Genomic DNA, 23,207 nt, shown 5'->3' with positions numbered 1-23,207 from the left:
GGCATTATATGCCGCCGATATATGGCGATCAGTGTATGCGCTTTGGCGAGCGCAAAATGGCCGCCGGTCACGTTGCACAGCCCCACAATTGACACCTGAGAGCGCTGCCCGGGCCTATTATTGTTGGCTGCTGCTGCTGCTGCAGCGCCGCAATAATTGTTATTTATGCACTTGCATTTAGCTGTGCCGGCTGCCATGCCCCCCCTGGCAGAGGCGTAACGCGAGCAATTTGCAGATTACATAAGAGTTTAGGCTCTCCTAATTGTGAGAGCGAGGGGCAGGGGGAGGGTGATTATTATATTTGTGTTGGTTTCGACTTACCTTTTTTCGGGTCTTCACTGCTCTTTTGGCACACATTTGTTGAGGTTATGTTTAGTTCTAGGCCTAATTACGCGCACGAATGTTTCAAGATGGCCGTCGAATTCACTCGCGAGAGCACTCGAAATATGTAAACCGACAATGTAGCGAGGGGACATGCAGGGGCACACACGCGCAAGTCGACTACTGTGCGGGGGACGACGACTGGCGGCAGGGGGGTCTTCTTGCCTTCTCTCATTTGTGATCCCTGGAATTTTGACTGGGGGATAAAGGCAAAGACGAAAAGCCTTTGTGGCTCTCCTCGGCAACCACTTAAACTCGCTTAACGCTGTTCGCTTGTCAAAATTGCAGCAGCCACTGTGTGCCCCCCGCCGCCCGCACCGACGACCCGACGAAGACGACGACGCGACCGCAAGAAGCCACAAGAGAGATGACGCAGTCGAAAAGGCTCCTTCTCAGCTGTGGCCAAGTGAATTAACCCTTTTACTTTGCGCGCAAACACACACACGAACGCGCACAGACACACTCGCCGGCAAAAGGCAATGGGCAATCCAGTGGCGGCCACAAACTGCAGAATGAGGCAGACCCAGAAGCTGATTTGTATTTTCCTTTGCTGCCTGTAAAGGTATCTGTGTTTTTGACAAAGATTAATTTACCCCCAAGCGAAAATATTAGAGTAAGAACAATATAAGCGGATCGCGACGCGCACTTTTCAACTAAAATGGCGGGACTCACAGGTTAGTGGCATTAGTGCAATAAGACAATACCAAAAATATAATTGGTATTTAATTAGGGAATGCCAAAAAAAAGTTGCTTTAAACGTTGTGCAGCACTGTTTAGGTGTCAACAACCGTTGCAGGCATAAAATTGAGAATTGTACGAAAATATCAAGAAATTACTTAATTAAAATTTCCTGTTGCAGATATAAATGATGGGGAGAACTCAATTCAGTAGCTAAGCTTTGGCATACTAACATTTTGGCGCTACATTTTATGGACGTGTTGTGTATGTACGTATAGTTAAATGCTTACTCGACACTTGAGCTGAAGCACGGTGGAGAATTGCGCGTAAATTCGTTGCGGTCTCTCGCGTCATCAACATAATCGCCGTCAACAGCAGTCAACAGCATCAAACTGCCAAGAAAATGTTGCTACTGTTTCCAGCAAACCACGACAATGGCAGCGGCAGCGGCACTTGGAGACAGAAGCACCAGAAGCAGGCAGCAAATGTGAAGTGGGTTTTTTTTTATGATGAGCACTTTCAAACTGCGACCGAGACTGAGACGAGACGGACCCACACAACACAAAAGCGTGTCGTGTCGTGTCGTGCCGTGTCGGACCCTGTCAAACATTCTGTGCGAGATCTGTCAGAAGGAGTGCCCCCAGTGCCCTGCCATAACGATGCGGCCGGTACTGTTCCTGTTCTATACCGGCGAGACGGTGGTCAACATGATGCTGATGGGCTACCATATACGCGGCTTCATGTCGCTCGATCTAAGCTTCCTGCCAGCGATGGATCAAACCCCATACTACTTCTATACGGCCACGTTCTATGTCTTCACCGTGCTCAATATATTTGCCAGCATTAATGTGTGCACCGGGCACAAATCGGTGCTGCTGGAGGAGATCCTGCGCACCCTCACAGGCTGCATATTGTACGTGATTATCTCGCTGATGACGCTAAAGGATGTGGAGAATGACTTCCATATGATGTACCTGGGCATGGGTGATCCGAATATGCCGGAGAAGCCTGTCCATCCCTTCTTTGCGTATCTACGCGCACAGGCAGTGTGCTCATTGGTCTGTAGCATCATTTACCTGCTGCACTGTCTCATCGTTGTTGACGTAATGCTGTCGTACAAGGACGCTGATTATCAAATGTATGACACATCCGATGATTCAGACGAGGATATGGACTACATACCCGTGCGCCTGTACTTCTGTGGCGTCTACATACAGCAGCGACTCGAACGTTATCGCTGGTTTCGCGACTTCTCCAATGGTGGGCGCATCAACATCTAATTTCGGGTTTGTCTGTACTTGTTGTTGGTGTCCTTTTAGCGCACTTTCTAACTCGTTTTCTTGCTGCTTGCAGGCGGTGCTTATGACGCGGAATATTGACGGCATTGTGTCAGCGACAGATTCCCACCCAGCTGTGAGCATTCGGAAACCTTGAGGCGGCGCGTGCCCTGCCAGCACTGTCAGAAGTTTATCTCTGAAAGTTTGTCTACAATGCGGCCTGTATTATTCCTGTTTTATACCGCCGAAACGGTGGTCAACATGATGCTGATGGGCTTTCATATACGCGGCTTCATGTCACAGGATTTGAGCTTTCTGCCCATGCTGGATCAAATGACGCACTACTTCTACACAGTCACGCTGTATGTGTACACGGTGCTGACAATCTTTGCCAGCATCAATGTGTGCACTGGCAACAAGGCCAGCATAATGGAGGAGATCCTGCGCACCCTCACCGGCTGCATTTTGTATGTGATCATCTCTCTGATGACGCTGAAGGATGCCGAAATGGATTTTCACATGATGTACATTGGCATGGGAGATCCCAAGATGCCGGAGCGGCCTGTGCATCCATTCTTTGAGTATCTGCGCTCGCAGGCGGTGGCCGCGCTGGTCTGCAGCATCATCTATCTGCTGCACTGCCTCATTGTCGTGGATGTGCTGCTCTCGAATGAGGAGTTCTCTGATGGAGAATATGATTCTGATTACGACGAAGACGACGACATGGACTATATGCCCGTGCGCTTGTATGTGTTTGGTGAGGCGCTGCAGGAGCGTCTCGAGCGTTATCGTTGGTTCCGTGAATTCTCACACGATCGCCGCATGACCATCTAATGTCTGAGCTACCAAAAACCCATTTACATTCATTTCTGTGTGTGTTTTCTTTGCTCTAATTAAAGCTTGACTGCCTCCTTGCCTCCTCTGACGTCAGCGTGGAAGCAACAGTTTTGAGAGCGCGCGAGAGCTGTGCCCCATTGACGACAATGTGTCACAGCTAAGCAGCTGTGTGGCCTGGGTGCCCGTGCTCTAGCCACTGCGCATGTCCTACACCCTCCACCAGCCAAGGAATAAATCAATAATTTATGGGGTAAAGCGGCAGTCAAGAGCAAGGTGAACGCTGGGTGCGGTGCCTGACTGCCTGCCTGCCTGCCTGCTTGCTGCTTTCATTCATAAAACTACGCGTTCACTTTCCTTTGGTTCGCCCTGCTCTTGACTTTCTCAAGGCTATTTTTAACGCATGCCAAGAAGCGACTGCCGGCTGCCGGCCGGATATTGAAGCTTCTTATTTGCTTTCTCTCTCTTTGTGGCTCTACCACAAAACTACGAGTATTGACCCAAGTCAACACACACATTTGATATCGATAAGCCTACACCAGCCAATTTTAGCCCGAAAGTTTTGCCAAAAGTTGTTTGCACAGCTTTGAAATCAGTATTTAAGCGCTTAAGGAAATTAGTTTTTAAGTTAAACATTATGTAAGGCTGTAGATATAAAAAAAGTAATTTATGTTGGCTCTGTTTAAAAGTTTATATGGGAAAAATCTGAACCTGGCAGCTAAAGGATGCCCAGAAATGATTTAAGTCTTACTTTTAAGAATGTTTTCCATTGCTGCAGCCATTGTGGCAGCTTAAACGTAGGCTTAGAGGTACATTTGTGTTGATTATACCAAAGTTCTGGAGTGCTGGAATGTGCATAATAAATTAGAACTAAGATTTTAGTTGGCAATGATTTAAGTTGTGCTTAAAAATGCATAAAGAAATGTGTTAGAAGATAAATCAAACTCTAATTTAAAGCTGTAGACCCAAGAGAGGAACTTGTATTGATTTTTGCTGTGATGCAGATTAAGTTTATAGCAAACCAAAAGCCGAATGTAGAAATTATTTTAGTTTTACTTTTTTATGTACATTTTTCACTTCAGGCTTACTTCAGGCACATTCCTGCTGTTTGTTCCATTATCCTATAGGTTCCCAATGTTACATGTAATAGATTGAAATCTGCTAAGCAATTTATACATAAGCATAAGTAAATTAATAACAATTTACAAACCAATCTGTGCAGCCATCTCAGTGCAACTCATGAATGGTAAATGCACGAATTTATTTCCGTGCTAATTACTCGCAAAATTAATCGCAACACAAAATAACGTGCACAATCCTCTGCCCACATATTATAGAAACATTTAAAACCCCCGCAATGGAATACGCATACGCCCTGTAGACCAACAAAATTCAGTGACAAAAGCAGATGCACAATAAAGCAATGCACAGCCCACATTTGAGCTGCCGCTACACCACCCAAGCAAGGATTATGCAAGAAATCCCTGCTAATGGCTATAATAATTCATTGGCAATTTGTTCAGGTTTTCAACCCACTGCCAACGCTCAAGCGAGACTTTAAATGCGTGGAGCACCACAGAACCAAAAGCAGAAACACGGAGCACAAAAAATTGTAACATTTAACCCGCCCTGAGGGGCATAAACTTTTGCTGCGCCCACGCAGAAAGCGAGTGTGGAAAATGTGTGCTGAAAATGTGCGCGTTGCGAAAAGGGAAAATCAATAAGGACGCCATCGTTGCGGCAGCGACAGTGTCCTTGAAAGCTAAAAGAGAGAGAAACCCGAGAGCCATTCATGAAATTAGCTGGAATTTTCATGAATGAAAAACAGGCAGCCAGCCCAAAGCAGGGGCAGTCCACTTTTTCGAGCTTATGGTGAGCATGCGCCCGGGTCTGCCCCGGCGGAGCCCGAATTTTCGAAAGTTATTTGTGCCTGCCCCTGTTGTCAGGGCACTGACGCAACCGCGCGATGCGCTTGCTCCAAGGTCAGCGTAAAATTTCATTCATAAAAACGAAACGCCCCAAAGCTCTGCTCCTGTCTCCACTCCACTTCGAAGTGTTGTGCGTCCTTGTGCGTGCACGCGCGTGTAATCTTAGTAGAGCCGAAGGCGGGTGGGAATCTGTTGCGGCTGTGGGCTCTCCCTTTTTGCAGCTTGTTGATTTTTCTACGCGTGCAAACACAAACACAAAGCGGGAAACCATTTTCATTCATGAAAAGCAAGCAGCAACCAGCTCCAGTCCCAGTCCTCCAGCCATTTTCGTTTGCCCAAATCCAGAAGACAATTTCTCGCTAAGCTGAAAGCAATTTTTAGCCCTCAGGCTTTTTACTGATTTGTTTTAATTTCAATAGCTGTGGAGGGGTGGATAGCGGAGCTTAGTCTTAAGGCCAAAGGTTACTTAGAATGCAAATAAAATATTAGCGCAAAGCTTTACCGAGTGCCTTGAATAATTTAATTAATCGATATGGAGACTCCTTTTTTTTCAGCGATACGAGTGGGTTTTACTTGAAGTTTCAGATTGTTTATCATTCATTAAACTGCAACCTTTAATCGAAAGTTTTAACATAAACGATGAATAATTCTAGGTTCTTGGAAGTGCGCCCAAACATACCTAGAAGTACTGTAAAGCCGTGCAGTGCTCCGCTACCAAAAAACCGATCCTCGATCTCTGCCTCTGTGCCCTCGGCTCTTCGTACACAAAATTAAAGTTGCGCGCAAAGTTTGCCAAATTGCCTTGCTTGCAGTGCATTGAAATGTTCCAATCTCATCGTCATTATAAACAAAATGTAATTCACAAGGGCTTCTTGTTTTTTGGTGAATTTTATTGTTACGGCAAATGCAACCCCAAAAAGCAACATGGATGCGACTATCGTTGATTCATCCATCCGATATTTCAACACTAGCTGAGTTTGGCTGCCCCTTTTTGGGATTTGGCGTGGTTTTTCTTCGAAAATGATTTTCATAATTCCATTTCCGGATATACAGTCTAACAAAATAACAATGATAATAAATATTACCACCATTCCTTTATTTTTATAATCGGCCTAGAATATCGTTTAGACATATTCTATCATCACTGATTTTACCTCCAATCAATATATCGTAACACTAATAATGATGCGAATATGGGGCATAATTCAATAGATATGAAATTGATGGTAACATAATAGACGGTCTCTCTGCCTCTTCCATTTCATCGCATCTTTAAAACCAGCTTTCAAACAATAAATTGTTAGTCATTGTTATATGTACGGTATATTTCGAAAATGGTGAGGTACATTTCGGTATATTGTGGAGGATGGACGGTATATTTAATCGGTCAACCCACGGTCACACTTAGATCAGCCGCCATTCAACAACTTTGAAAAAATGTGGCAAAAAAAGTTAAAAAAAACAAACGAAAGAAAAGAGCAGAAAAATCAGACACTCTCAGGCAACTTTGGTTCTTTTAGAGAACATTAAAATCATATATTTCCTTAAACTAAATCCATTTCGCTTATCCTTACGTATTCTATTACAAAAACGGCAACTAAATTGTTTTACAAAAAGATCAAAAAAACACAACTAATATAAACGATAAAAGAGTTAATAATTTAGCATCGATTTATGGCTAGAGCTGTGTCGTTTGATTGCTGCCAGACATTCCTCCCGAAGCGCTGCCAGGCTTCTCGGCCAGACTCTGGATGAGCGGCTCCGATTCGGAGCGTTTGTGTGTGCGCTTCGGCGGTCGCTTGGCCGCCTGCTTGGCCGTCAATGCGCTGCCGCTGCTGCTGCCGTTGGCCTCACCGGAGGAGCCGGAATTGTTGAGCTGCAGCAAGTCTGGCTGACTGCGTGCCAGATCCTGTTCCTGGTAGACTTCCTGGACGGCAGAACTCGTATTGGTGTTGGTCACCTGCTCGTTCAGGCACACATCATCCAGATCCACATCGCTGTTGGAGAACAGCGCTGTGGCGCCCAGTTCCAGTGAGTTGGTCACGTCCAGCTCCAGTTCGCTGACTGCCTTCTTGGGCGTGGACGTGGACTGCAGCGATGAGCGTGAGAAATTGTGACTCATGTCGGCGCAGGGTGGCGTCAACATAATTACATTTGCCGTCGTGCTGGCTGCCGCTGTTGCCTTGCTGGCAATGCTGTTGTTATTGTTGTTGTTATAATTGTTCGGTGGCTGATGGAATGGCTGTGCCGAGCTGCTGGCTGTGCCGCCAACAAAAGGCATATTAGTCATGCTGCTCGGCGTGGAACTATTGCGTTCCGTTTGATGTTCCTTCATCAGTTTGCAGGCCTTGCCGAGTGCACAAATCGTTAGGCAAATTCTCAAACCTAGCGCGAACAGATAGGCCAGCAGAAAGAGCAGCCAGGCAGCCAGATTGTGAAAGGAGACAGCCGTATAAATAGCTTTAATGAGCACGACAGACAATGGGAATGGTATGAAGCCCATGCGGCGTGCCACCAAATCGGAGTGATCCGAGAAGGCGTGCTTCTGCCGCGTCTGTGTCATGTCATAGGCGAGACTTGTGGTATACTCCCGATAGATGCTCTCGGGCAGCTCATTGAAGCGCGTGATAAAGGCATGCTTCACCCAATCAATCAGAATCTCCGTGAACAGCACCGCAATGCAGTCGGGCACCATCACATAGAACTGCGTGAAGCTCCAGTCAAACTCCTTCATCGTCTGTATAATCACAATGAACAGCAGAATCGACAGATGGAAACGTTCCCTCACATCGCTGCACGTCAACTGGAAGAGATTGTTTTTGTCAAACTTTTTGAAGACCGAACCCTTGAGCTCCACGAAATTGTTGGATATCATAATGGTCAGCAGTCCCTTGTTGTTGGAGTTGAGAGCGACGTTCAAGCAGGTGGCCTGTGGGACAAAATTAAGTTAATTAAATAAATAAACAACTGCCTGTTGCACCCACCTGAAACATAATTAAACCGCTGTGCAGAAACACATAAGTGAGCGTCAGAATGACATGCGTAAAGGCACCAAAGTGTTCCCGCTTGGAGTTCTTTGGTTCGGTGGCTGTCCAGAACAGCGCATCGATGGTATCCTGGCCAAAGGCGGACAACAAACGATCGCCCACCTCCAGCATGTTGTAGAAAATATACAACTTGATGATGGACTGCGATTTGATGATGTGATACACACGATTCGTGTCCACGAGAAGCATCAGCAGCGTCACTGTTATCCAGATGGCACCCTTGAGCAGATCACAGATCTCCGCGGGTGACAGCAAACGTTGTCCGCTGCTGCGCAGCCGGCAAATCCTGGCCACCGTTCGTGTGACCAGCGCCCAGACGGCCAGCAGAAAGCGAACGGGCAGAAATGTGTGTATGTAGAAAAAGGAATCGGCACACTGCATTATGCCATAGATCATGAAGCGTTCCAGGTCGCGCGGTATCCTCATGAAGCTATAGATCTTCTGGCGGCGGGCCGAGTAACGCTCCTCGTCATGCTCCAGCATGTAGCCGCGTGTCATTTCCACTTTGAAAAAGTCCAGAAAGGTATTGGCACCAGTCTCAGTGGGGCCTAAAATATACACATGCATTAATTTATATGAGAATCGAAGAATATGAATAGTTTTTATCACTTTGTAGTCGCTGCTGGGCAGCCGACGTCGCTGCCGTTGCCGCTGCAACGTCATCCTGGGAGAGCGGCTGCTGCTTTGGTTTCAGTTGTCTGTTTTCTTCTTGGTGGTGTTGGAGCTCCTCCACGCGACTGCTGGCACCACTGACATCGCCGCGGAATCGCAGCTGTCGCTTGTTGCCACCCGAATTGATTGAATTTTGCATTAAGTACGAAATATATCCATAAATTTAATAATAACAACGAGCCAAAGAACTGGGAGAACAGCAGTAGGGCTGCACAAGCAATCGATGACACTATCGATATAATTTCATTCGATTGTCAGGCTATCGAAAATAGCAGCCCAGTACAAAACTCTAGCATCAGCAAAATAACCAATCGCTTAACTCTCACCCCTATAGGCAGGCACAAAAAATATTAGTTTCTTTTAATTTTAATTTTACCCTTAAATATGGCGACCTCAGTAGAATTAAGCTCCTACCGCGATCAGCACTTCAAGGTAAGTTTGTTTTTTAATGCATTGGACCGCTGCTTACACTTTTTGCCAACCCACAGGGCTCACGTTCGGAGCAAGAGCGCTCGCTGAAAGAATCTTGCACACTTTACGTGGGAAACTTAAGTTTTTACACGACGGAGGAACAAATCCATGAACTGTTTTCCCGCTGCGGCGATGTGCGGCTAATTGTAATGGGCCTGGACAAGTACAAGAAGACACCGTGCGGCTTCTGTTTTGTGGAGTATTACATCCGCAGCGAAGCGGAGTCCGCCATGAGGTAAGGTCGGGCCGGGCAGGGCAGGCGTCTGTAAAGCAACAACAATGACGGGGCATATGTGTTTTTCCCTTTCGCGTAGATTTGTGAATGGAACACGATTGGACGATCGCTTGATTCGTGTCGACTGGGATGCCGGTTTCATTGAGGGCCGCCAATATGGACGCGGCAAAACCGGCGGCCAGGTGCGAGACGAATATCGCACAGACTACGACGCCGGACGTGGCGGTTATGGCAAATTGCTCTCACTAAAGATTGCGCCCAACACCGACAACCGCTAGCGAGCTAAGAGATAGAGATAAGACTTAAGCCCCCCATCCCTAGATATTAAAGCAAACACATTAGGATATAACTTGTCTAATCGCATATATTATATATGTTCTACATAGTTCTTTCCAAGATAGAATTGATATCATTTCCCCTAGGCCTAAAGTCCTACTAATTGAGTTCGCAATTTTCTGCAAGTATTTTTGGAAGCGTTACGAGTTGCGTCTCTCTCTTTCTGTCTACTTCTTGCCAATATTGTTGGCCAGGGAGCAGCTGAGGCCGGTGCCATCGGGCTCCACATTCAACTCGGTCACCTTGCCGTTCTCCACGACCAGCGAGTAGCGCTTGGAGCGCACTCCGCCCAGTGGCGGCAGATCAATGGAAACATCTAGAGCCTTGGTGAAGCTACCGGCTGGATCGGCCAGTAGGCGCACTTTGCCGCCAGCGCCATGCTCCTTGCCCCAGGCAGACATCACAAACGGATCGTTCACGGACACGCAGACAATTTCGTCGACGCCCTGCTTGGATTTCAGCTCAGCGGCAGAGCTCACATAGCCCGGCAAGTGGGTCTGCGATGTGATAATTTATTGATTATTCGTCGATATTTGCCAATTTTCAGGAATTTTTCAATTACCTTTGAGCAGCCGGGTGTGAATGCGCCGGGCACACCAAAGATGATCACCTTCTTGCCATTTACCAGGTCGCCGGTGTTGATTTTGTTGGCCGGGGAATCCTCAAAGAGATCCACAGCGGGAAGAGCATCTCCAACCTAAAATAGCAGCCACACACACACACGAGCATAGAAAGAAATCAATGTTAGTGTGCGTAACCTTGAGGTGCTGCTGCACATTCGTGCAATTCTCTTCCGCCTCGAATCAATATTTATGCAAAAGGTACTGCTGGCACTGCCTTATGTAATTGAAGCCCAGCAGTACATCTGTGTGGAGGAGGGGATGAGCGCACTGCAGCGATTTGTTACTTACTTTCACCATGGCTGGAAGATTTCTGGAAAAAGATCTCACTGGTTTGACGTTGGGCAGCGTGGAGTTAACAACTCGGCCAAGAAATTTGCACGACAGCACTCGCATTCTCTTTTCTGCTCTTCTTCGCACACTCTGGTTCTGTCAATGGTTCCGCTGCAGGGACCGCATCAGGGTTGCCAGACGTTAGTAAAAACAAGGAAAATTCTCAGTCAAGTGTTTTTACTGCCACATTTGAAATAAATATACATAAGGTGGGGGTATTGGGGGGTCTAAAGTCTATGTCGACACTTTGCCCATTGTGCTCTCGGCAAAGCGCTCCAAGTCGTCCAGACTATGCTCCTTCAGTTTCGTTTCAAAATCGGTCATGAACTCGTTGGTCAGGCGCTCCGCCTGCTGCTCCGTGTAGAATTTGCGAAAGCCGCGTAGGATGCAATCGCGCAGGCAGGGCTTCATGACCACCAGATTGAGTTTGGTGCCGTCCTTGATGTTTGCATACGAAGAAATTGTCTGATCATTGTTCAGGGGACGTCCCTGCAAGAGTAGCTTCTGATTTGCCGCAGATATTTGCAGTGCCGTCTCAATTTGTTGCTTCACCTCCAAAATTGTGTTGGTCGGCAAGACCTGTGCGGAAATAAAAGGAAGTGGTACAAATAAATGGTGACTTGTATTTATTACTCGGCACTCACCTCAAGCGTGCAGTCCTTGCCCTTAAGTACTTTAATTGTAATCTGCATTCCAATCGATTTAGTTATTGTTACAAATAAATAAAAAACATCGGCCTCAACCAGCCAATTTCAACAATATTTTAACAGAGCTGCCACCTGGTTTCGCATTCAGAGCTGTATCCGAACCGCGGCTGTTGCCGCCCTGGTTTCATGGTACAAATAATCCAAAATATGTTGATCCTATCACTCCAAACAGCATGATACTATTTATAATACCAAATAAAATCCATTTTCAAGTTGGGAAAGGAATTTGTATGGGAACTATCGAAATTTGGGACCGTCTGGCAGCCCTAGATGGTGTGGGCAGCCCTGGCACCTCTATTTTCTATTGAGCAGGCTCGACAACGTTGCGTGAATAAAACAGTACATAAAATATTAAATATAGTTAAACAAGCCGTTGATGTTGTGTGTTCTTGAAAAAAAGGTGAACTTGACCCCGCTGCTGATAGTACGCCGTGCTGTAAAGTGCGAAATTTCGCGAGAGAGCTTGTGAAATTCGCATATGAAAATCGCAATCAGAAGAAATTGCAGCGCAGCAAATGAAAAAGTGAAGCGCAAATAATACATAGCCTCGAGTGAATTAACGCGAGAGCAGCAGCAGCAAGTGTGTGTGTGCGTACGTGTGTTTGCGAGTGTGTGTGTGTGCGTGCGTTTTGTTAGAATTCGCATTTTTACGTAAAGAAACGGCTTTTATCAGCAATAAGTTTGATGTTCTCGAGCCTGAATCTCAGCAGGGGCAAATTGAACAAGTTCTTGCAGCTTCTGGCGGTAAATAGAGCCGATCCCCTGATTTCCTGCTCTCCCAAGAGCATCACACAATACCATACCAACCCAAAAACCCCTTGACATTCACAATTTGAGTATATTGTTCTCCCCCATTTGCTTTTTGCACCCATCTATTTATTGAGTTTCTTGCTGCAACACAAACTATTAATTATGCATAGTACACATTCATTTTATTTTTACTCTCTGGCGGCGCTCGCTCTCTCTATCTATCTCTCTCTCTGGGTTATGGGGGGGCACCACTAAAAGTATGAGTATACGAACAACTTTGCGCTTAACAATATTTTTGTCTTAAAGAATGCTATCCCAGCACACCCGACCCCCGCCACATGTCCACAATCCCCCGCTATTCCGCACACCAACAACAACAATAACACCACCACCACCCCAAAAAATGCTCTTCACGCTCGCATGACAACTCTGTCTGGCAACTCTGATTCGACGACGGCCATTGCTTCGCAACTTGTTGCTCGTCCGTATCGCTCTCTCTCTCTCTGTGTCTCCTCCTCTCTGCTCTGTTTTCTGATTCTCATTCTGACTTTTTGCCTGTGTGTTATGGAATTTTTGTTATTTATTTCCGTTGTGCTGTAAGTTGTGCGAAAAAGTTAAAATGTCTGTTTATTACTGTGTTATTGTGGCTCGATGAAGGGACAGAAGAGACAGAAGCTAATGATTCAGCGACACCTGCCCTGCTCTTAGCCCTCTTAGGTGGAGTGGAGTCTCTCCCTCCGGGCCCCACCAAGTGCATGGATATTGTGTGTGGTGGAAGAAGCTTGAGAACATGTTTATTACCGTTTAGAACCGGATTTTGTGTTTGCTAGAAAATCATAGCATGGCATGGCATGGGGCATGGGGGCATTAATTTGCGGCCACAGTGGGGACTTCTTGTGACAACTTTGGGTTCTGTTCTGATTCGAAGCGGTTTTCCGCCATTAGAGAGCGAGCCGATCGGAGCGGTGATCCAGTTAGCAGACATTTTTACGTTTCGAATAAGAAGTTCCAACAAAAAACTGAGTTTGCCCTGCTATTCTTATTGGTAATCAAACAAAAAGCGAATGGATGTGTTTGTGTTTGCGCGTGTGTGTGTCGTGAATGTTGTATAGCATGAAATATTTTATTGTTATTTATTTTTCGTTTCTTTTGGTTAATTGCTACGTTAATTTCTCTCTTTCCGACACTTCACAGTGCAAATATAATTTTCAGATAGCAATCAATTGATTCCGGCCGGCCCAGCGGTGTTGTATTTGTTTGTTATTTTATGTTTTTTGGTTGGTTTGAATTTTTTGGTAAGAAATAAGGAATATCGAAAGAGCCTAAAGCTGAAGCACAGCAGCGTATTATGGATAACGAGGCGTTAGAAACATCTACAACGAGCAGCACGACAGCAGCGGCAGCATCGTCAGCAGCAGCAGCAGCAACCACATCAGAGGCAGCAGCAGCATCGTCAGCAGAATCATCATCCGCAGCTACGCCAAAAGTCATCAAAAACGAAGCGGCAACAAATAACAATAATAATAGCAGCAGCGGCGGCGTCGGCGGTGCCGATAGCAGCGGAGCCACCGGTAGCATAGTCATAGCGACATCAGCCACTAACGGTATCAAAGAGGAGAACAGTAACTTTAGTACAACAACAGCAACAATAGCCACACCAACAGAAGCATCAGCAGCAGCAGCACCAACAACAACAACTACAACGTCAGCCATACCCCTGGTGGTGACCAGCGGCGGTGTACCCATCAGCAGCGAGGTGAGTTGTGTCTAGCGAATGCATTGTCTACCAACACACCACCACCACCTACTCTGACTCTCTCTCTGTCTGTTTTACCTATCGCCACCTTTCCTCTAAGCATGCCTTGTGCCTAACCGTTATTTGACGTAAATTATAAAATATTATAAAATCAATGTATATAAATGGATGTACAATGTATATGTTATGTGTTATGCCCACTCTATAAAGTACACAAAACTTCCTTGTTCTGCAAAGTCGAAAACCTTAACAAACTTTATCTAATCTTATCGCTGCAAATGATTACCACCCCCCGCCCACCGACCCGAACAAGCCAAATGACCAACACCAATTAGCCTCTAAACTCTGCCAATTGTGGAAATCAAATTCAAAATCGAATCTATCAACAAAAGCGCCCCAATCGCGGGATCACAAATATTAATAATCGATTACAGTAGAAGCATTTGCATGAAAATCGATAGATGGCCTCAGGGGAAATTTTTAAGCAAATTTTAAATGCTTTAGAAAATATACATATAGCCAGCAGTGTGTACCCTTTAGATAAAACCAAAATGTATTCCTGCAACGAATTATTTCTCAACATACTGGAGACCCCACCATGAGCTTTATTTTTAGTATAAATATAGGAATTAGCAGAGCACCCCCACAAGCAATTAAACTTATTTCTCAAAAAATGAGCAAAAAACCCAGCTCAAATTTTGTGTCTTAACTTCTAAATGTTTGTAAAAATATAACATAAACATCTATGATCCTCAAACTTAGTCCCTGTTAGCTAACAGCAATATAGTCCTCATAGTAAATGGAAAGCCAAAACCAACTTCCTTCCCAATCCAAAAGTGCACATTTATCTGTTTGGCATTACTAAACTCAGCCTAAAACACACCCACAGGCAGCACGACTTAGGCGACAAGGATTTGCGCAGACCAAGGTAAATGCTCTTAAGAAAACAAAAACGGTGACCTCAACGGATGATCTCTACTCTAGGCCTACTACCAACTCGTAATTTTTGCAAGTGTTTACGTTTATATTAATTAATATTTTTAATATCCGATGCATTTTGCTTTCTTTTGTTACAAAAGTTTTGTTTTTTTCAGTAAGAAACCAAAATTACTAACAAACTTCCCTCCCAATTTCTTTATTCAAGATTTTTCTAATGCTGTTCACATTTTCAGGCTAACAAAGACAGGGACAGTACGCCACCGCGGGATGCCCCACCGCCAACGCAGATCACCAAGGGATTAAACCTAACCGGCACGCCGCTGGTGCGCAAGGAGAAACGCCAAAGCAGCTCCCGTTACAATGTGTCCAAAAATTGTGAATTGACGGCACTCAGTTATCTAAATGAGAGTGAGTCAACTAAGTGATAAATTTAGTTTTTATTAAGTTATTTAATAGTGAAAAGGCGCTTGCTGATTTTTACTTTTCTTAGAGGGTTTAAGAACATCCTGGAAATAGCATACTTTTATGGGCAGGTGTTGATTGCAATTTAATGGATAAAAACCGAATAACTTCCTCCAATATACAAAACTGCCATACAAACATTTTAATTTTCAAATTTAAGTTAGGCCAAGGCCAAACCCTCAAGGGCAGCTTCAGCAAACGTAGACTGTAAATACCGTTAGCTGTACTCTCCTCAAGTGTTATAAAACGTAAATGCAAAAAAAATCAGCAAGTCTCTCGTCCAGCGATTTCGGTCACATCGAAAATCAAACTCTGCTTTGTTATGGTTTTTTCCTAATTGTTTTTGCTCAGCTGTTGCAATTGGTTTATTATTTATTAATCACGTACTACGTTAAAGGTCAAGGGAGTGCCATTGCCGTCTGATTAGGTGGGTGGCAACACTGACGCACATCCACCCGCACACACATACACCTTTGCAGACAGAGCTCTCACTTACATCTCTCTCTTTGCTGCTTTTGGCACTTGATGATGAGTGCGCGCACTCCACTCCACGCTCTCTTGCTGCGTCAAGTCTCTCTCTTACTCACTCACTCACTCACTCTCTCTCACTGCTGGTTGTTTCATTTTCTTCGCGTGCGTGTGTGTGCGTCTGTCTGTCTTCTGCCATAGCCTTCATCAAATTGTTATTGACTTTACCTTTTTGCTAATTGCTTAGGCGGTTGTTGCCCGCCGCCTGTTGACATACAAATCGAATAAACAAATTTCGCGTGTGTTGGTTAATATTATTGTTTCATTTTCGTTGCTGTTACTTTGTGGTTGCTGTTGTTGCTGTAACAGTTCCAATTGCTATTTCTATTGCTGTGGCAAAAGTGTACTGCTGCTGCCATTCCAACGGTATCCCATTACTCTCGCTCTGCTCTGCTCCCGTAACGTTCCGTCCCCACCCACAACATTTATTGATTTTTCCGATAGCCCGGCCAGCGCCGCAGTCGAAGAGCAGCTCTGCGTTGTGCCAATAAAAAAAGAAGAAATAGAATTTACGTTTCCAGACTGTCGTGCGGCGGAGCAGCAATAATTTTCGATATTAGTTGAATATATTTTCGTTTCTCTGCCCCCCCACCAGAGCACTGTAAGTGACGTCTCAAATAGTTAATAATTTCCTGCAAATTAACGGCGGAGGAGGCGTTGCCGCATTTCGTTTTCTTCTTTTTGTCATGCACTTGGTTTTCATTTCCATTTTCCATATTCATTTTGTGTAATTCCCCCCAGACCACCCACTCATGATCGATCGCACATGGCATTAATCCTAATCATTATCTATATTGCAGCAGTTCCATTACAGATGCTATACATTCATGCTTAAACATCTCTCACATTCAATAATTCATAGAGTGTACAACAATTTGTTTGTTTGTGTGTGTGTGTGTGTGGTTTTGTCGTTCGTCATCGTCGTTGTTGGTGTCTCAGCGGCTGTTCGGGGAGCAGGCAAATGCGTTTCGATTGGGTGGCCATTAAACCAAGTGCGGCACTAATGAAATGGTATTCGGTGCTATGTTGCTGACGGGTAACCTCAACGGACCCAAGCAGAAGCAGCAGCAGCAGTCACAGCAGCCGCAGCAGCAGCAGGAGCAGGAGGAATCAAACCAATCTGTTTCTGCTTCCTCCTCCAGCAAAGAGCAACAGCAGCAGCAGCACACACAGGAACAGCATCAGCCACCAGCCGCTGGTTATTATGCATTGGGCATACGCATACCCAAATCGCCATCGTTTCACAGCGGTCTAGACCAGCTGGCCGACGACGAGGAGGAGGATTCGCAGTCGCAGGAATCGTCTGCGCAGGGTGGCAGCAAATTCAAATTCAGCAGCGTGGAGGAGCTGAAGGCCAAGTTTGAGGGTCGTAAGATGCCCCTGTCGCCGCCAGAGGCAGCAGCAGTAGTAACCACCACCACAACATCCTCGTCGCCATCGTCCTCGTCCACCAGCTCCAATTCGTCGGCATCGGCACTGTCCTCGTTGTCGCAGGCAGCCTCTTCCTCGCTGGCCTCGGCCGCTGCCAACTCCTCGGCCTCGTGCTCATCCTCTGCAGCCACCTATGGTGGTGGTGCCAATTCAGCTGCCGCTGCTTTGATAGCCTCGTCGCCGTTTGGCTCACAATCCTCCACATCATCGTTGTCGCTGTCCTCAAATGCCGGAATGTCGAAGAGCACGGCACCAGCAACCGCAACAACAGCAGCAGGTGCAGCAGGAGGCACAGCGAGTAGTGGAAATTCGCTTGTATCCACATTGGCGCAACACTTCTCAGCGGCAACATCGGCGGCAGCAGCAGCTGCGGCCACAGCAGCCGCCTCGGCAGCATCGTCCGCGTCCTCCTCATCATCCGCTTCATCATCCACAAGCAACAATGCAGGCGGTTCGATAGCAGCCAGCAAGGTTTGCAGCGCTTCAACTAATTCACATAACACCCACACGAATACATACACATGCTGCACATCCACACACACACAAACACATACAGAATCTGATTCACGAAAAAGAAAATATCTAAAAGAAAAATCAATCTACTCTCATTTCATCTGCTACCTCATCATCCTACCTCCAGTCACCCGTGAGTGCGGCCGCCGCCATTAAGAACATTTTGAATGCCACCAAGAGTGTGGGAAATAGTGCCGCGGCAGCAGCAGCGGCAGCAGCATCCTCAACGCTGCCCACGGCTGCCGCTGAGGAGCCATTGCCCGCAGAGGAGCTGCGTCCAACGGTGGCACAGAATCTGGTGGGTGGCATCAGCATCTCGCTGGGCATTGGCCAGCAGCGCAATGGCAGTGGAACAGCAGCAGCAGCGGCAGCAGCCGCCACAACATCAGCAGCAGCAGCCACGACAGTTGTTGTTCTGCCAGCAACGAGCACGCTGGGCATACATCAGAATGGTGATGTGACAGGTGTTGGTGTTGTTGGAATTCATCATCATCAGGGCCTCGCCTCCCCACAAACGTTGCAACAGCTGACGGGCAGTCCAGGACGTGCACGCGATCGGAATCTATTTCATTCGCCACCCACTGCATCGGTTGCCTTGGCACTGCCTGCACTGCGAGGTTGCTATCTCTCTTCAGCTAATTCCAATACCAAAACCAAACCAATGGCCAGGCGGCATGTCGACAAAGTCGGAGCTCTAACCAATCGATCTGTTGTCATGGCCATTCGGTTTGGTGGCCCATTAAAACTTGATCCTTTATCATTGTTTGATTTTGTTTTGAGTTTCGCTTTGTGTTTAGCTTTTCTGTTGGCCGATTTCTCTATTCGTTTTTGTAGGTTAATAATATTTTATAATTTACATTTAGTTAGAGCAACCTCAAACGAAACATACACTAATGCAATTTATTTTATTTACTTGACTCCACAGAGACGGCCGCTAGTGAAAGGGAAGAGCTTTTCATTCAAAAGATACGACAATGTTGCACGCTTTTCGATTTCTCCGAGCCGCTGAGCGACCTCAAGTTCAAGGAGGTGAAGCGTGCGGCTCTCCACGAGATGGTCGATTTTCTTACAAACCAAAATGGCATCATTACCGAAATTATCTATCCGGAGGCGATCAATATGGTTAGTAAAACTCTCACGCAATGCACTTTAATTCTTACTAATTTGCTTTATTTTGTTGTTTAGTTTTCTGTGAATCTATTCCGTACGCTGCCGCCATCATCAAATCCGAATGGGGCCGAATTTGATCCCGAGGAGGATGAGCCAACGCTTGAGTCATCGTGGCCGCATCTACAATTGGTTTATGAGCTATTTTTGCGCTTCTTGGAGTCACCGGATTTCCAACCAAATATTGCTAAACGTTTTATTGATCATCAATTTGTATTACAATTGTTGGATTTATTCGATTCGGAGGATCCGCGTGAACGTGATTTCCTAAAGACTGTTTTACATCGCATCTATGGAAAATTTTTGGGTTTGAGAGCATTTATTAGAAAGCAAATCAACAATGTGTTTTACAGGTGAGTGGCAGAACCCCAAAACAATTGTTTATTCCCTCTATAATGCTGTATTTTCTCTGTAGATTTATTTATGAAACGGAACATCATAATGGCATTGCCGAATTATTGGAAATATTGGGCAGCATTATCAATGGTTTTGCTCTACCGCTCAAAGAGGAGCATAAACAATTTTTACTTAAGGTATTGCTGCCATTGCACAAAGCCAAGAGCCTCTCGGTCTATCATCCACAGTTGACCTACTGTGTGGTGCAGTTCCTCGAGAAGGATCCCAGTTTATCCGAGGCGGTCATCAAGTGAGTTCCACACGCATTTCATTGAATTTGATGTGTTCTATTCAAATATGGTTTATCCTGCAGAAGTTTGCTTAAATTCTGGCCGAAGACACACAGTCCCAAGGAGGTGATGTTCTTGAATGAGGTGGAAGAGTTGTTGGATGTGATCGAGCCGGCTGAATTCCAGAAGGTGATGGTGCCGCTGTTTCGTCAGATATCCAAGTGTGTGTCCTCGCCGCACTTTCAGGTGGCCGAACGGGCGTTGTATTATTGGAACAACGAGTACATAATGTCCCTAATAGCGGATAATTCGGCTGTTATATTGCCGATTATGTTCCCAGCGTTGAATCGCAACTCCAAGACGCACTGGAACAAGACCATACACGGTCTCATTTACAACGCGCTCAAGCTGTTCATGGAAATGGATCAGCGGTTGTTTGATGAGTGCAGCAAGAACTACAAGCAGGAGAAGCAAATGTACGAACAGCACACTTAACTCTGTAATATTTGTGTCTAATTTAATGATTTTTCTTTGTATGTGCACGACAGGGAACGGGAGAAGCTATCGCAACGCGAGGAGCTATGGCAGCAGGTGGAGAGCCTGGCCAAGACCAATCCGGAATGGTCCAAGTCGAGCCGCTTCAATGACTGCCGCCTGCAGCAGCTGCAGCAGCTAACCGATAGTCAAAATCTTTACGATCAATACAATGAGAATGATCTGGCCGCCTACGATCAGCTGCCGCAGCAATCGCGCCAGCCACCGCCGCCGCTGCCACCACAGAAACAGTCGTCGCTGCAGGAGCCCCGAGAGGTGAGACAGGCACTTGCCACACTAACCACACTAAACAACTACTAATCCCATGCCACGTGTGATCTGATCCATGGCATGGCGTCTGGTCTGCTGTGAGCTGTGCTGCCCAGCTTAGAACACCTTACTCTAATTCAACTCTAATTCTAATCGAACGAATGTCTGTTAAAATTAATCACACTCATGTCATTTAAACAACAACAAACAAAAACAAAAATACATATTTGTATATCTTTAACTTTTGTCTATTTATTTATTTATTATCTCTTATTGGTTCTCTTTCGCACTGTCTTTAAACTCGATTCCCATAAGCACAACAAAATACTCCACTCACACACTCTCTCTTTATCTCTCTCTTTCTGTATATATGTATGACTGTTGCACTGAGCATAATGTCTGCACAGTGGTTCAGCATCTCATCTAAATTGGGTGGGAAAACCTATACGTACATACATATATGTATAGTGGAGTTAATGTAGTTCTATCATGCCATCATTTGTATAAAGTTCATTCATTACATAATAAAAAGAATACTTCTTAACTGAAATGGAAGCCATTTTAATATTTTGACACCATCCGGTTTACTCTCTCACACCTTGAGCCACTGTGTCTACGCTCCAATACACTCTCACACCCACACGCACACTCCACCCACACTCGATCTCCAATTGGACTATGTAAAATATGAAAAAAAGATAACGGCGACTTTTCATCAGTTAGTTGATGTACATTTTGTAGTTGTGTTGTTTCATCTGTGGGGGCGGCGATCGCCTAATTCCCATAACAACAACAACAAAGGCCAACAAACTTCTTCTACGCACTCTATTATCGTAAACGTAACGTAACTTCACTTCACTTGTAACGTCACACCCGTCACCATGTAACGTCACTTGTCCAGTGTTGCGAAACACGTACATCTACTTGTTCGTACCTTACCTGTACCTGTTTGTAGCCGGGCACTTTACATCTGTATATTTTGGCCTACCCCACTTCCGTTACTCACAGATACGCGGCGAACGGAACAAGGAGAAGCCATTGCTGAGGCGAAAATCCGATCTGCCCTCGGACAGCGGCACTGTGCGAGCCCTAATCGAGCACAAGCGGCAAGATGAGTTTCTAACAACGCCGCCGCCAGACGGAAGCAATTATTGAGAAAACATAAAAAGCATACAATATTCCCTGGTCAACACACGAACAACAAATCTCAAAAAAACGCTGGCGTTGCACAAAAGTTAAAGCAAAGCTTGAGGCTTTCGAGATGATCCCACACAAGGTCCACGATCCACAAACACAAAATATATACAAACAAACACACACACAAGCACAAACCGAGGAAAAGAAGAAGCAAGAAAGAGAAATCCTTTTGCGGGGATAAGTGCGGGGGAACGTGCAAAAACACACAATTTCTTTATACAAATACAATTTAAAAATACTTATCTATAATGAAAAATGCATAGTACCAATAAAGATCAGACAAAATCCCAAAAAAAAAAAAACAAAGTTCCAAACAATAATTTGAATGCGAATTTAGATATATGTATGATTTCTGAGCATGCCCCAAAGTGAATGCGCGTATATTTCCCGTTTTATTTTGCATGAAATTTCGCTGTTGCTGTTGTCTAGAGTTTAATGGAAACGGAACACTTACAATAATATTAGAATCCTAATTGTGCTCTTACCATTTCAGTGAAAACGTGAAACAAAAGATAGAAACACAAAAAAAAACAGTTAAATAATTGTACAGTTGAATTGAATTGTCGTAACTTAAGGCGTAGCTGTTTACCACCTTGATTGAGCATAAATACCTATCACAACTACTGCATATTTCGAACTACATAAGCTATAAATATCATTACCCACACGAAAACATATACATACATGCATACATACATAAATACCTATATATACACAAACATATAGTATTTCTTTGACTACAATGCATACAGCTCAGCTCTCAGCTCGCTCTTCACAGCTAAAGTTTAATATGAGTGTAGCTTAGCAATTAGCTGCTTTACCTATTATACGATATGTACGATATAAACAACAATGAAAATGAATAATAAATTTGTGGTACATGAGTGTATTTTTGTATGTATTACGTATATATATTATATATAGCTGTTTAAAATATACATTTGTGTGGGATAAGGGTGACAACATAAACGTCAGGTGTGCCCAGAGATTTGGTGTAGTTCTTTTTTTTGTCTTGGGTGTTATTTACTGTGACAACGCAGTAGGAAGAGAACCAGAAGGAGAGCCAGCTGCCACCCAAAGATTGTGCCAACGCAGTGAATACCCCGCTCTAGATATCATTCACCTACCCACATCCACAACAACAACAACAGACTTGGACTATTGCTGGTCGTAGCTACTACTTCTATATAAATTAATCTAAATACGTTACTGGATCCGTGTCAGCCAAATTGTTTGGTTTTATAGTCATTGCCTGTCCCCCACACACCCACAGCGGAAGTGCAGAGGATGAGAAGTGCAAAAGAGGAGCGTTTGCAGGGAGCTGGATCAAAGAGTTTTTGCTACCACTACCAAGTGCTGTACACAGGCCAAGAAAACGAAAGGCTTCAGTTTAGCTATAGACACACATACATATATATATATATGTATATATATATATTATATAAAGAGATGTATTTACATATTTTTGGCATTATAGATACATACACGATATGGGAAAAAAACTTTGCAAAACAA

General features: G+C 45.0%; 7 protein-coding genes across 14 annotated transcripts; 4 read left to right on the top strand and 3 right to left on the bottom strand.

Annotated features, from left to right (window-relative positions):
• The first annotated feature begins 1,542 nt into the window (after positions 1-1,542).
• Positions 1,543-2,468, top strand: LOC117896708. Its single transcript, XM_034805164.1, has 2 exons — positions 1,543-2,345; positions 2,413-2,468. Exon 1 carries the CDS (start codon positions 1,566-1,568, stop codon positions 2,337-2,339), a length of 774 nt encoding a protein of 257 aa, XP_034661055.1. The 5' UTR covers positions 1,543-1,565; the 3' UTR covers positions 2,340-2,345; positions 2,413-2,468.
• LOC117896709 lies at positions 2,458-3,361 on the top strand. Its single transcript, XM_034805165.1, has one exon. The coding sequence runs from the start codon at positions 2,550-2,552 to the stop codon at positions 3,168-3,170; it is 621 nt and encodes a 206-aa protein (XP_034661056.1). The 5' UTR covers positions 2,458-2,549; the 3' UTR covers positions 3,171-3,361.
• Positions 3,362-6,612: 3,251 nt separating this feature from the next.
• Positions 6,613-9,033, bottom strand: LOC117897350 (protein TAPT1 homolog). 2 transcript variants are annotated; one of them, XM_034806130.1, is made up of 3 exons: positions 8,752-9,033; positions 8,083-8,693; positions 6,613-8,027 (listed from the first exon to the last, which is right to left on the bottom strand). In XM_034806130.1, exons 1-3 carry the CDS (start codon positions 8,954-8,956, stop codon positions 6,777-6,779), a joined length of 2,067 nt encoding a protein of 688 aa, XP_034662021.1. In that variant the 5' UTR covers positions 8,957-9,033; the 3' UTR covers positions 6,613-6,776. The 2 variants fall into 2 exon arrangements, with proteins under 2 accessions (XP_034662021.1, XP_034662022.1); XM_034806131.1 differs by having other exon boundaries at positions 8,755-9,032.
• A 63-nt stretch (positions 9,034-9,096) lies between these two features.
• LOC117897357 (nuclear cap-binding protein subunit 2) lies at positions 9,097-9,919 on the top strand. Its single transcript, XM_034806139.1, has 3 exons — positions 9,097-9,249; positions 9,306-9,523; positions 9,603-9,919. The coding sequence occupies exons 1-3, from the start codon at positions 9,202-9,204 to the stop codon at positions 9,799-9,801; spliced, it is 465 nt and encodes a 154-aa protein (XP_034662030.1). The 5' UTR covers positions 9,097-9,201; the 3' UTR covers positions 9,802-9,919.
• On the bottom strand, positions 9,870-10,931 carry LOC117897356 (peroxiredoxin-5, mitochondrial). The gene is made up of 3 exons (XM_034806138.1): positions 10,771-10,931; positions 10,422-10,556; positions 9,870-10,356 (listed from the first exon to the last, which is right to left on the bottom strand). Exons 1-3 carry the CDS (start codon positions 10,873-10,875, stop codon positions 10,027-10,029), a joined length of 570 nt encoding a protein of 189 aa, XP_034662029.1. The 5' UTR covers positions 10,876-10,931; the 3' UTR covers positions 9,870-10,026.
• A 41-nt stretch (positions 10,932-10,972) lies between these two features.
• LOC117897359 (ubiquitin-like protein 4A) lies at positions 10,973-11,612 on the bottom strand. The gene is made up of 2 exons (XM_034806141.1): positions 11,457-11,612; positions 10,973-11,391 (listed from the first exon to the last, which is right to left on the bottom strand). Exons 1-2 carry the CDS (start codon positions 11,502-11,504, stop codon positions 11,047-11,049), a joined length of 393 nt encoding a protein of 130 aa, XP_034662032.1. The 5' UTR covers positions 11,505-11,612; the 3' UTR covers positions 10,973-11,046.
• A 177-nt stretch (positions 11,613-11,789) lies between these two features.
• Positions 11,790-22,213, top strand: LOC117897347 (serine/threonine-protein phosphatase 2A 56 kDa regulatory subunit gamma isoform). 7 transcript variants are annotated; one of them, XM_034806124.1, is made up of 10 exons: positions 11,790-11,919; positions 13,464-14,025; positions 14,915-14,953; positions 15,198-15,372; positions 18,824-19,020; positions 19,084-19,418; positions 19,481-19,711; positions 19,775-20,167; positions 20,240-20,501; positions 21,504-21,827. In XM_034806124.1, exons 2-10 carry the CDS (start codon positions 13,618-13,620, stop codon positions 21,648-21,650), a joined length of 2,187 nt encoding a protein of 728 aa, XP_034662015.1. In that variant the 5' UTR covers positions 11,790-11,919; positions 13,464-13,617; the 3' UTR covers positions 21,651-21,827. The 7 variants fall into 7 exon arrangements, with proteins under 7 accessions (XP_034662015.1, XP_034662018.1, XP_034662017.1 ...); XM_034806126.1 differs by having other exon boundaries at positions 11,822-11,919; positions 13,570-14,025; XM_034806125.1 differs by lacking the exon at positions 11,790-11,919 and adding an exon at positions 12,767-12,865.
• The last annotated feature ends 994 nt before the right edge of the window (positions 22,214-23,207 follow it).

The sequence above is a fragment of the Drosophila subobscura genome, chromosome O (genome assembly GCF_008121235.1).
Source record: "Drosophila subobscura isolate 14011-0131.10 chromosome O, UCBerk_Dsub_1.0, whole genome shotgun sequence".
In the NCBI taxonomy this organism is placed as follows: Eukaryota; Metazoa; Arthropoda; class Insecta; order Diptera; family Drosophilidae; genus Drosophila; species Drosophila subobscura.
The sequence above is the reverse complement of the archived record's forward strand: the minus strand, read 5'-3'. Positions and strand labels throughout refer to the sequence as shown.

What these genes read in the sequence shown, in the direction of transcription:
- LOC117896708 (XM_034805164.1), top strand. Translation starts at nt 1,566, where the DNA reads ATGATGAGCACTTTCAAACTGCGACCGAGACTGAGACGAGACGGACCC.
- LOC117896709 (XM_034805165.1), top strand. Translation starts at nt 2,550, where the DNA reads ATGCGGCCTGTATTATTCCTGTTTTATACCGCCGAAACGGTGGTCAAC.
- LOC117897350 (XM_034806130.1), bottom strand. Translation starts at nt 8,956, where the DNA reads ATGCAAAATTCAATCAATTCGGGTGGCAACAAGCGACAGCTGCGATTC. An exon ending in CCAGCAGCGACTACAAAGTG is followed by an intron (nt 8,694 to 8,751) that starts ATAAAAACTATT and finishes TGTATATTTTAG; the next exon opens with GCCCCACTGAGACTGGTGCC. An exon ending in GCGGTTTAATTATGTTTCAG is followed by an intron (nt 8,028 to 8,082) that starts GTGGGTGCAACA and finishes TTTGTCCCACAG; the next exon opens with GCCACCTGCTTGAACGTCGC.
- LOC117897357 (XM_034806139.1), top strand. Translation starts at nt 9,202, where the DNA reads ATGGCGACCTCAGTAGAATTAAGCTCCTACCGCGATCAGCACTTCAAG. An exon ending in ACCGCGATCAGCACTTCAAG is followed by an intron (nt 9,250 to 9,305) that starts GTAAGTTTGTTT and finishes GCCAACCCACAG; the next exon opens with GGCTCACGTTCGGAGCAAGA. An exon ending in GAAGCGGAGTCCGCCATGAG is followed by an intron (nt 9,524 to 9,602) that starts GTAAGGTCGGGC and finishes CCTTTCGCGTAG; the next exon opens with ATTTGTGAATGGAACACGAT.
- LOC117897356 (XM_034806138.1), bottom strand. Translation starts at nt 10,875, where the DNA reads ATGCGAGTGCTGTCGTGCAAATTTCTTGGCCGAGTTGTTAACTCCACG. An exon ending in ATCTTCCAGCCATGGTGAAA is followed by an intron (nt 10,557 to 10,770) that starts GTAAGTAACAAA and finishes CTGCTATTTTAG; the next exon opens with GTTGGAGATGCTCTTCCCGC. An exon ending in TCACACCCGGCTGCTCAAAG is followed by an intron (nt 10,357 to 10,421) that starts GTAATTGAAAAA and finishes ATCACATCGCAG; the next exon opens with ACCCACTTGCCGGGCTATGT.
- LOC117897359 (XM_034806141.1), bottom strand. Translation starts at nt 11,504, where the DNA reads ATGCAGATTACAATTAAAGTACTTAAGGGCAAGGACTGCACGCTTGAG. An exon ending in GCAAGGACTGCACGCTTGAG is followed by an intron (nt 11,392 to 11,456) that starts GTGAGTGCCGAG and finishes ATTTCCGCACAG; the next exon opens with GTCTTGCCGACCAACACAAT.
- LOC117897347 (XM_034806120.1), top strand. Translation starts at nt 16,963, where the DNA reads ATGGTATTCGGTGCTATGTTGCTGACGGGTAACCTCAACGGACCCAAG. An exon ending in GTTCGATAGCAGCCAGCAAG is followed by an intron (nt 17,857 to 18,025) that starts GTTTGCAGCGCT and finishes TCCTACCTCCAG; the next exon opens with TCACCCGTGAGTGCGGCCGC. An exon ending in ATCCGGAGGCGATCAATATG is followed by an intron (nt 19,021 to 19,083) that starts GTTAGTAAAACT and finishes TTTGTTGTTTAG; the next exon opens with TTTTCTGTGAATCTATTCCG.